At 39.5% G+C, this 11,791-nt stretch overlaps 1 protein-coding gene across 1 annotated transcript; it reads left to right on the top strand.

Moving 5' to 3' along the window:
* Positions 1-1,174: 1,174 nt before the first annotated feature.
* On the top strand, positions 1,175-11,154 carry LOC306820312 (G-protein coupled receptor 83-like). Its single transcript, XM_079338133.1, has 4 exons — positions 1,175-1,662; positions 2,334-2,459; positions 9,166-9,299; positions 9,785-11,154. The coding sequence occupies exons 1-4, from the start codon at positions 1,219-1,221 to the stop codon at positions 10,500-10,502; spliced, it is 1,422 nt and encodes a 473-aa protein (XP_079194259.1). The 5' UTR covers positions 1,175-1,218; the 3' UTR covers positions 10,503-11,154.
* Positions 11,155-11,791: the final 637 nt, after the last annotated feature.

Raw genomic sequence — 11,791 nt, forward strand, 5'->3', positions numbered from 1 at the left:
TGATAGTTACACTTTGAACTCATGACTCTTGTCATGAAATTGGTATACCATTCTTTGCTGAAAATTATTTTACCAGCAATTTGCTAGAGGGATGGTTTGGTATTTTTTTAAGTGAGGTTGGAAGAGGTCCTTTTCAATATAGGCCTACAGAAAGTGTATTAGCCACAAGAGATGATGGTGAACTTGGTCCCTTTATTGGGAAACCAGTCAAAGTGTCAGTATGGAAGCTAGACTATACTGCTACAGTACGCTTTACCATCAGCAATTACAATTATCTTAGCACTACTTGGGCACACCAAATACAGTAAACGTTCTTCAGTATACAGCGCACATGATTTGATGTACACTGATGTACACTGTGGTAGATATAGAGTAGATGGAGGAAAAAACATCACTTAACATGTCTGAAAGAGAGGGAAAACTTCTATGGAAACTACAGGAGTGATCCTAAGCTACCTGGCAATGTAGGTTTGCAAACTTTGAGCTAATATTTATGAACACCGAGAGTAACCTACTTCAGGACCTTACTGAGGACGCCAGTGGTTTGCATATAAATGGAGAGTCTGCATCACTCACCATCTAGACTTCCCTGCCATATTGAACGCTGATGTTTTATGGACCTTCATCAAAGTTTTGCATATTAAATTGACATTTGTCTTCAAAGCACATTTTAGGCTTGCATATATATATATATATATTTTTTTTTTGCATAATGATACAGCCCAGGATCCACAGGACATTTTTATAACTTTATCCTTATCATAATGTGTGTTCTTATTTAACCCTCTTTTTTCAATTGCATTATAATATCTGCATTTGTATGGTATGCTATCACTATCTCTTTATTTATTTAAGTCTAATGCATCTTTTTTAAACCTAAAATTGAGAGGCAAGGGTACTTAAATAAAATATAGAGTGTAGAATATACAGTTCATTGCATGTGTCCCTTTTAAATTAATGAATAATTTAAAAAATCGCAATAAGCAATATTCAGTGTGAATCTCTCTCTCTCTCTCTCTCTCTCTCTCTCTCTCTCCATCAGTGTACACCTGTGAACACTCCAGGTTGAAAACAGCATTGCCGGCTTGCATCCTTCAACTTGTTGCTCGTGCTTCAGCATCTCCTTCTGCCTTGAGTGACACAAGGCAGCGAGCAGGACTCCGGTTGACAGTTTCCCATAATACCCACATACAGGTGGGGGACATTAAAACGGACAACATGAGGATTGTAACTGTCTGCTTGTTTGTGGTGCTGTGTACCAAAAGCCTGGACCGGACAGAAGCCGCGGGACACAGACTCAACGACTCCTCACTTGTTGGAGAGGGGATATCATCTCTTTCGGAGCGCTTGCTGAACGTTTCGGAGCAGGTGAATAACCGGACGTCTGGGTTTTTCCTGCTGGACTTTGACGACGGGACGCTGGAGGACTGGAGGTCTCTGGCTAGTAACACGAGGCGAGGCGGGGAGTCTCAAGACCGGAGTGTGAAGGCGCTGCTGGTGGCCGCGTACTCCCTCATCATCGTTATCTCCCTCTTTGGGAACACTTTGGTGTGCCATGTGGTGATGAAAAACAAACGCACCCAGTCTGCCACCAGTTTGTTCATTATGAACCTGGCTGTGGCAGATATCTTCATCACTGTGCTCAATACGCCCTTCACCCTGGTAAGACCTCCTTTACACAGTAATGAATTTAGCCTTGACAGAATTGCACTTTCTCCTTTTAGTGTGGATTTTTGGCAAATGCAAATATGATGATTTTGCATAAACATATCCTTATAGTAACCAATCTAACTTTTATTCCATATGTTCCTGCCTTTTTATTATTCCCTGAAGAAATGTCTACTTTTGACCATATACCAGCGACATAAGACATGCATTGTTCAGTATTAACATTAAAAGGTTGCACCATTATAGTCATCCAAGGTAGATGGAAACTCTCTCACTTCTAATTTTTTTCTGTTAGGCTTAAATCCTAATTAATGGCATGTCAGGTGAAAAATAATTCTAACACCTCCATAAAGGGAAAAGTCAGAATACAGTAATATTAGTAAAAACAAAATGATCGGTTATAGGATTAGGCACGGAACAACACAACTGTAAGTACAATTCTGGCCAGTAAATGTTCAATGTTAGAGTTTATTATAGGCTGCTGTATAAGCTCTGGTTACAGCATGCACAGACAAATTAACATTTCTTCAGGTAGATTTGAGAGACGGTGACTTTGAACGCTTGATCTCATGTCTCCATATGTGCCATGGAAGGAGCTGCAGCTCTGATTCCACCCCTCTTTGACACTTCGTACACACTGTGCGTGTGTTTGTGTATTTCCTCAGGTCCGATTCGTGAACAGCACATGGGTGTTTGGGAGGACTATGTGCCACATCAGTCGTTTTGTGCAGTATTGTTCTCTGCATGTCTCTACTCTGACCTTGACTGCCATCGCACTGGATCGACGACAGGTTGGTTTTAATTAAAGGACGCAGCAGAGATGCTCTTTTTCCCTTTGAGAGAATTATGGCTTCAAAGTCTATATGTTAGCTGTTAGATGTGCTGCAAAACTGTTAAAAACAACCAAAGCTATTCAGAAACAGAAGCTCCAAATAGTTTATGTGGATAAAAAGACAATGTTAATATAAAACAACTTTGTAACAAAATATGATCCAAATTAGATTTGGGTTATCTGATGAATTGATGGATAATGAATTTGCTGATGATTGGCGGTGATGGGGAGGTGAAGGGGCGCACAAAACATCCGCACGAAGAAAATAGGGCAGAGAAAGAATCCTATTTAAAAGGGTATCAGAACGATGATAGGTTTAAAATGAGGGAGGAACGCCGTGCCATTGGCTAGATGAGTACCACTGACGAGGCAGCTTATTACCAAATGATAGCCCAAAACTGCCAGCTTGAGAATGACAGTGAGTGAGTGTGTGTACAATAAAGAAAGGGTGAATGAGAAAGACCTGATTGTGAATCACTTGTTGTCTTCCTGACTGAACTTACACTAGAGCTTCACTTTACAGGATTGGCCAACTAGAGATGTTGTCTCCCCCTGTGTTTTCATGCAGCGTGATTGCCTCATGATTGAGAAACCTTTTGCTATGGGTACATGAGGGATACATACAGCAGCAAATGTTCCCTTCACTGATCGCAAATGGCAGATGTCCTCCTACTCTTGGATAGAAACAAACTAGAACACACCAGATCTCAGAAAATCTTCTATTGTAGCTGATGCTTAGAAATGTCATTTTTTTCTCTTTTCAAATGGGTCTGAAATGAGGTCATTGACCTCTACTCCGACCTTCACCCCTTATTCTTGTCCGGTCATCCCTGAGTTAAAGTGGATGTTTCCTAGCCACCGTCATTAAAAGTCTTGTTCAAGGAGAGCATGCCATTCAACAGGTCACACAAAGAGCTGACTTTTGTATCGTTTTCCAAGTAGAATGACTCTGTTAGCTGAGTTAATGCAAAAACAAAAAGTTTTCTTTTGCAAAAAGTGAGTACATTTTGGGCTCAGCATTTTGTTACATTATTGACCAGTTATTACATTTAGGGTTTTGTGACATATTTTTCAAAACATTTTGGTTTGTTGTTACATGCAGGCCTGATAACTAAAGGCTCTACCTACCATAGTAGTAAGGTACCACAAGGACGCCTGCAGTCTTGGAGCTCGGGGTAGTACTACACTATTAGCTCTTTAAGATAAGATGGTGCCTGACCATTAAGAGCTTTGTAAGTATGAAGAAGGATTTTAAATTATATTCTAAATTTTATAGGGAGCCAGTGCAGAGATTTAATCTCTCTTCCAAGTTGGAGGATTGCTGTGAGCTCGGTGTCACTCTAAATAAGAGAATATTCAATGTATTTTCAGTTAAAATAAATGTTTTGAATTGAGTTAGTACTTGATCAGCAGAGATCAACAATGGCATAAAAGTATGAGCTGTTTTCTTCGTTACATCCCTAAAATAAGATATGATACACCTGTCATTTTCTCTCTTTCTTTTTTTTGTTGCACTTTTTGATGCTTCTTGTATTTCAGTCCACTTCCTCTCCACTTTGTGTGTTTCCTGCCGGAGTGATTGTGTACCCTACACTGATTGGTAATACATGTGACTTGATGAGCCTTGTGTTCTCAGTTTTTTTCACCACAGGTTTCTATCTCCCTTCGCAACTTTCTGTTCTTGCTACACGCTAACTTTTTACAGTGTTTTTTGCACAATTAGGGCAATGCAAGGGACCTTGGTGGTTCTGTACTTTATTTTTTCTTGCTGCTTCATGGATGCATTTACTTCTAAAGTGCTTCTGTCTTGTATTCAACCCACACTTTCATCATTTACATTAAGCCTTACATTATACACTTTTAGCAGTTTACTTTTGCCTTCAGAAGTCTTCTGTCTGTTCCCCTCTCTTCTGTTAATGATTCTGTTTTTTTGTTTTTTTCCATAGTCGACATTACCAATATTGAACAGTGCATCAGGTTGTATTCAATCACACTTCCAGTTCCTGTTGGATCTGAGTTTTGAGTCATCTGAGGAGCTTTACTGTATGTAGTATGGTAAAAAAAAAAAAAAAGGGTTACTATGGGCCTTTGTTATTTTAGTGTCATGTGGTATATTGGTTCTGTCTCCTTCTGGCAGACTTGTTAGATGACTTTGGGTCTGTAGTGGCACTATCTGGAACAATCAGAGGATTGAGCTTGAAGTCTTTGTCCCATTCACAGATTCGTGAAGGCGTACAAACTGACCATGTGGGATGCTTGTTTTCAAATGAGGAGGGTGAAAAGTGTAAGCATGTGGATTGTATTTCAGTCTTTTTTTTTTTCTTTTTTTTTTTGCAGATGGTTGGTCTTCTCCTTTTAAGGTTAAAAAAAACACTTCCTCATCAAGTGCACAATCTCAGCTCACCATAAACCTTGTACATCTATTGGTTTAGGGGACTATTGGCAGAGAAACGAGGACACAGGGAGTGAGAGATGTGTTCTGTTGGCTTAAAGATGTGAATCCTGCAATCAAACCTGAAATGTGTTGATGTGCCACTTATTTTATTTTTTTTACAGCAGCACAGAAGGTGTCTTGAAGTTGCACTTCAAAAGTTGTGTTACATTTTCAGCCCTGTGTTGGTCCTATCTAAAGAAATCGTACTGTACCTTGAAACCAACCATCATAGTTCAGATTCCTGACATATGACCCTGGACATTAAAATGTAAATGACCCTCCTATCGGACCCTTCATATACAGTTTGCACTATTCACCTTTTGCATTTGAAATAACAGAAATCAACAGCAGTTTAATTGTTTTTTGTTAAAAGATTGTTGAAACAAAGCTCCCAATTTATAAAAACAATTTCTTATTTCATGTTGTTACAGGTATTATTTTTAAAGTGAACAATGCATACTACATAATCTAAATATACTACATATTGGTGTGCTTCTTTCAGAGCTGTCCATGGTGCTGAAACAAAGGCAGCGACCATGTTAAGAAGAGATATAAGACTTCTTGTACAAGTTCTCTTTTCCCATGCTGAGAAATGTGGATAGCCTGTTATTACCACATTCATTATTAAAATGGTATTGAACTTCTCAATGTATTTACAGTTCCAATGGATATTGTCAAAACAGCCCAGAGCAACAACTTACAGATGTGGTACAACACTAGGCTACTAAGCGAGTGAGCTAGTTCAAATTAATTTCCTATTGTTTCTAGTTCAGCATAATACACCATAAAATAGTCAGCACTTAACATGTGCATGTTGGGTAAACGACTGAAATGGCAGACATTTTGGTGGACAAACAAATGGTCTCAGTGACGCTCAAATAGGTCCGTAAATTCAAAAAACGTTATTTGTCCCTGGAGGGGGCAATTCATGAATTAATGTCATGACTGACCTGAATTGAATAGTTTCTGAATGGAAAACAACGCGAATGAGAGCCAGATAGTCTGGTTTGAAGGTTAGCAGCATGCTGAAATGTTCAAAACAGATGTGTTGACTTGTAGAGATGTTTGAGTTTAAAAGAGGGCCTGTCCTTGAAACCATTGAAACTACAGATGTTTCACTGACAGATAATACTGGCGCTTATCACCATGATCATGTTTAACTTGAATTAAGATGCATAACAACGTTTATATCCCTTTAGTAATAAAGCAGAAAAACATTTCAGAACATGTCGTGCCTCAGCCTTCTCCTCTGTGAGTCTGTGCTGTGAAGGTCCTTGAAGACTTACTGCTGTGGTTCCTTTTAGGTGCCAAAATGATTTGTTTTGTTTTTTTACAACCACAAACTTTGCCTTGTAAGCAATCCACACATCCACAACAAGAAGTGATGCTCATTGTAATTCTAAAATACATGCAAAGACACAAGGCACAAGGGTAAAGAAAAAAATGCGTGGCAACACATGCAATGTTGTAAAGAGAAGGATTCATATAAAAAACTGAATATTGCCTCAACAAACAAACAAATTGCCTCTAATGGAGAAACGTGGAGCATCTTTAAAAGGTTTGGCTTTTTGGAAAATTTAATGTCCATGTTGATTTTGAGGCCATGTTGCACCGGTGTATCTAAAAAACCTAACTCTCTACTGGCAACTTTGTTAAGCGTAACACACATGTTCATAATTGGGAAAGTGCAATCCTTCGCAATTATTGTGGAGCTTTTATGTCCTCTCACCCTCTGACGATCAGAATCTTGAGAGACGGTAAATGGTCTAAATGATGATGGTAAACTGTCTATTGTGCCAATGGGTGCTATACACATGAGGTTGGCCTTGATGTTGAGAGTTGCATAGAAGCTGCATCTCAGACGTGGGAAAAATGTACATTTTCGGGCACATCATCAGTAGTGTGCCTATGAATTAGGGGGTGTTTCGGCCGATCAACACCAAAAGAAGGGAGACAGATCATCCAATCAAACAGTCAAGTCAAGTTTATTCGTATTGCACATTTAAAAAAAGCTTCACTTGACCAAAGTGCTTTACAGGCAATTAATAAAAAACTACAAAAACAAAACCAAAGAAAGAAATAATAAACTCATGTAGCCTATATACACATTACATACAATTACACACACTCATACTTACATGCACATGCATAAAAACAGATACCTAGACTAAAAAAAAAAAAAAATCATGGACTCAGCCCATCAAAAGGGTAAGAAACAACCGTTCTAATAAATAAAGCAAGTCATGGACCCATTCAGTCCCTGTATGGGACACATAAGGAAAGGGTCAGGGATCCTAAAGAAAGAGTCAGGACCTCATAAGAAAAGAGTCAGGACCTCATAAGAAAAGAGTCAGGACCTCATAAGAAAAGAGTCAGGACCTCATAAGAAAAGAGTCAGGACCTCATAAGAAAAGAGTCAGGACCTCATAAGAAAAGAGTCAGGACCTCATAAGAAAAGAGTCAGGACCTCATAAGAAAAGAGTCAGAGACTGAATAAGGAAAGTGTCAGGGACTCTGTAAGGAAAGTGTCAGGGACTCTGTAAGGAAAGGGTCAGGGACTCTGTAAGGAAAGGGTCAGGGACTCTGTAAGGAAAGGGTCAAGGAAAATTATACAGAAAGGCCTCATCTATTTACTGAAGCACATAGAAAGAGTTACAGAAGAAACAAGGACTCTTAGTCCTGGGGTGTTTGCAAATATATAAACGAAACATTAACAAATTGTCCCCTTTCTATGCAAAATAACCTCTTTGCTGCAAACTGTCCATTCACAGATGACTCAGTGATAGCCATGTGCCGTTAGATTGAAACTTCTGTTAAAAAAGTATTTATTATATATTTAAAAAATATATTTTAAATTAAAAAAATCACATTACTCTGGTATCACTATAGAACGACTCTCTCTGTATTCGTTCAGTTTGGGTACACTCTGTAGAAATGATCTTGATTGTCAGCAGATCTATTCTGAGAAGCTATGACCATACTTTAAGAAACGTATATCACATGTAATGTCTCTGAAGCAAAATGTACTGACTCGATCAGCAGTGGAATGAGAGATTGTTCTGAATAGATGCTTGACGTTCTAAGAGTAAAGGTAATATGATTCTCCACACCATGTATAGAGGAATTTTAAGCTGGAAGGAATTTGTGACACATGCTGTTAACGGTTTTTATCAGATGCCCAGAAATCATTAAACTTGTCTGTCTTACAATCTGCATTAAGTCTCAGTGTGTATGTCAGATCCCCAGTTGGGTTATGCTGTCTTCTATCATCCAGTCTGTTTTATAGATTCAGCGTTAGGGACATTTAGTTAAACCCCTTACACTATTGTTAATAGAATTAATGGTTAATTAAGTCTATACACACAATCCCACGCATACACACACACACACACACACACACACACAGTTTCAACATCAACGTCTTCTCTGTCTGTCTGTTATTAATTTGTGGCTCAACATTTCTCATTACTAACAAGCCCTTGTAGAGTTTTTAGGGGCTGACACGGTATACATCAACTGGTGCACAAAGGCTTCTGTTTTAATTAATATATCCCCAATTATGTGGTTTATATATTTATTTTTTATTTCCGTTCTCTTCTGGGGTTTTTAACATTGAAAGCAGTTTTCTGCAAGCACACAAAGGAAAGCTTTTTTTTTTCCATCTTTACCCATGTTACAGTATGTATGTAACAAAAAAATGTTTGATAATAGTGAATGTTCGGCAAATAAACTTGCAGTTGAGAAAATAGTCCAATCTGTGATTTAGTCAGAATACGTTTTTTAGAAAATACTGAACATTTTAAACTGCTACTTCAGTAACCAGGCAGGATTTTTATGCACTGAAAGTTGTTTTTGTCTGTGCGTTTTTTTTAGATCGAAGGAGTCATTTTTGGTTCAAGCTTCTCAGAATCTCTACTCAAAGTGCATCAGGAAAAATATTGAGTCTAAACTTTGCAACCTCTCCTCTTTAAAAACTAAATTATATTACTAGTTAAAGGAGTGTACGGAATGGAATGTAAGCTGTTCCCTTTTTCTTTTTTTGTAAGAAACCTCAGGGTTTTTAAATCAGGTTAATAATCAGCAGAGTAGCATTTCACTCAGACACTGGTAGATTTTTAATTGGATATGTGTCATTTCTCCAGAGAAATAGGCAGAGGTGGACGTATTGTGTATTTTTGTATGACTCAAGTGTGTGTGTGTGTAGGTGTGTGAACAAACTCTGTGTTTCTAGGTGATTTTGCATCCGTTGAGACCCCGCATGTCTCCAGCACAAGGTAGATTCTGGGTCGCAGCAATCTGGATAATGGCAAGCTGCTTCTCCCTTCCACATGCGATCTACCAGAAACTCCTCACTATAACATACAGGTGAACAACAGTCATCATCATCCGTCTCTCAAAGGATGTTGTTTAATTGAAATGTAAATGCTTTTCTGAGGTTACCAACATTAGACTCCATAGATGATGCTGGTTGTGGTGGTGCTGGTGCAGTTAGATCCCACATGTCACAATGGTATTGTGGGAGTTGGTTGACCAATCTTAGATCTAAAAAAGACCTGAAAAGAAGAATGTTCAGGAAGTGATTTGTTCAAAGTACAGAGGGAAAAGAAAATTTGTCAGATGTTTATTGATTCGCCAACCTCCAAATCAATAGCAAACTCTTTTGAAAATGATTTATTTGGACAGCTGATTGGACTACAAAAAGCAACTTAAACTACAATTTAACTATTATCTGCAATTTTACAGAAAAAATCAATGACAAAAACAAATTGTGTTGAAGCCCTATGACTTTATTCTCTCCTGTTGAACTAAAGTGCCTCTCTTGGTGTCTGTGCTGTAATTGTCCTCACCAGTAATGAAAAGGAGCGCAGCCTGTGTGTCCCAGACTTCCCTGAGCCTTCAGATGTGTACTGGCAGTATATCGACCTCCTGACGTTTGTTTTACTTTACATGCTGCCCCTCCTCATCATCACTGCGTCCTACACCACTGTGGCCTGCCGGCTTTGGCGTCACAATGCCATCGGTGACACAACGACAGCACAGCACGCTGCCCAAAGAAGAAGGAGGCGTCGGACATTGGCCATGCTGCTCCTGGTGGTCGGAGTGTTCGCCGTCTGCTGGTTCCCGTTGAACTGCTACGTGGTGCTGCTTTCTAGTCAGGCCATACACCACTCTAACGCCATCTACTTCTGCTTTCACTGGCTGGCTATGAGCTCCACCTGCTACAACCCCTTCATCTACTGCTGTCTGAACCCCACCTTCAGACAGGAGCTGAGGCTGCTGGTAGATATGTGCAGGGGGAGACGTAGGGTGGCCATCAGCTTGGAGCCTGAGCCTCGACCTGCAGCCGCCCCCGCTCCACGACAGAGAGAAGCCTGGCCCGACAACCATGAGTCCTCTAGTGAGAGGCATGCCTTGTCTCACCCAGGCCACGCCTCCTCACAGCAGAGCCACGCCTCCTCCAGTCAGTCCCACAATCTAAAAGACAGGTGTGTTCTTTTCACGGCCAGACAGGCCCTTACAGGAAGGACTGACATCTTCTCAGTGGAGCCCATTGTAGCTGTGAGCTGACTAAAGACAGCATGATGGGATTTTTTTATTCCACCTTTTGAGACCTATTAAAAAACTAACTAAAGAGGACAGGAACTCTGAAAACCCCAAAGACGCATGGCTCAACCCACACAGAGGGTTTTTATCCGAGTATAAAATTGAAGACACTGTTTGTAGCTGTCCTTTTCAATTTCCCGAAGTTCCTATTTCTCTCTCTCTCTCTGTGGTGCAGAGGTTGACAAACTTGGCGTAACCGTCTGTCCAAAAATTAGGCGAACGTGGAATTTTTTATAGCATCTCACATATTCTTTTGCACACTATATTGACCCTCTTCATGTGTAAATTTCCTTTTTTCTTCTGTATATTATTTTTAAAATGGTTCATATTGTGGCTTTGACACAGAGATACACAAGTCAGAGCGTTTCAGTTTAATTTTTTATTGCTTGCACGATACGACGGGATCAGATGTCCAAATATTCTTGTGAATTGTCAGGAACTTAAATTGATTCTGTGATGTCGCTGTTTATTTTGTTGCCGTTCTTCTTCTTTGCTTTCCTTGGCAGCCCTGCATGGCAGAATGGCAACAAATTCCTTCATCCCCCTTATCTAAGATTAAACCAAGAAACTGTGCAACAATTTAAGTCTCTGTTGTGACAGCATCTGTTGTTGTACAGCAGTAGATACAACAGTAAATAATTCACAAGAACAACAGGAGAAAATTCAATGGGCTTTCACACCAATTCCATCATCAATCCAAAAGCCATCATTTGAAAACAAATATTGGTGGAGATTGCTTTATGACCGGATCTCAGAATCCTGAATTGTCCTCAGTGTTCACGGTCCTCCTAAACGCATCCTCTTCTCATGTGGAGGAGGAAACGCCACAAAAAAGAAGCCAAGGGTCCTTTCTGAATAAACACAGTTCAGTATGCAATGCATACTTTTGTAGTAGGGAGTTACAGTAGACTGAAACCTTGTGGTTGTTCGGTATTGTTTGTGTCCACCTCAGCAGACTGAACATTTAAGTATTGATACTAACTTCTGGATTTTGTGCAGTATGGTTTGGATGCATCCAGTTGTATTTTAACAGCCACAAAGCTGTGCAAAATTAAATATAAAACATCACTTCAGGTGAGCCTCCAAATCAGAACAAACAAGGAAAAAACAAACAAACAGGATGTATGCAACCGGTTCAGGTAACACACCTTTCAAATGTTTAGTTGTTTCATAGTTTACATGCAATGTGAAGTTTTGTATTATCGACTGTGCCATCGAGCATATCACACCTGAGGTGGAGAGTCAATAACATG

This window comes from Symphodus melops (assembly GCF_947650265.1).
Source record: "Symphodus melops genome assembly, chromosome: 2".
NCBI lineage: Eukaryota > Metazoa > Chordata > Actinopteri > Labriformes > Labridae > Symphodus > Symphodus melops.

Excerpts from the sequence above, each read along its gene's own strand:
- LOC306820312 (XM_079338133.1), top strand. The coding sequence starts at position 1,219 with ATGAGGATTGTAACTGTCTGCTTGTTTGTGGTGCTGTGTACCAAAAGC. Across the intron at positions 2,460-9,165 it reads TCGCACTGGATCGACGACAG|GTGATTTTGCATCCGTTGAG; the intron begins GTTGGTTTTAAT and ends CTGTGTTTCTAG. Across the intron at positions 9,300-9,784 it reads CTCCTCACTATAACATACAG|TAATGAAAAGGAGCGCAGCC; the intron begins GTGAACAACAGT and ends TGTCCTCACCAG.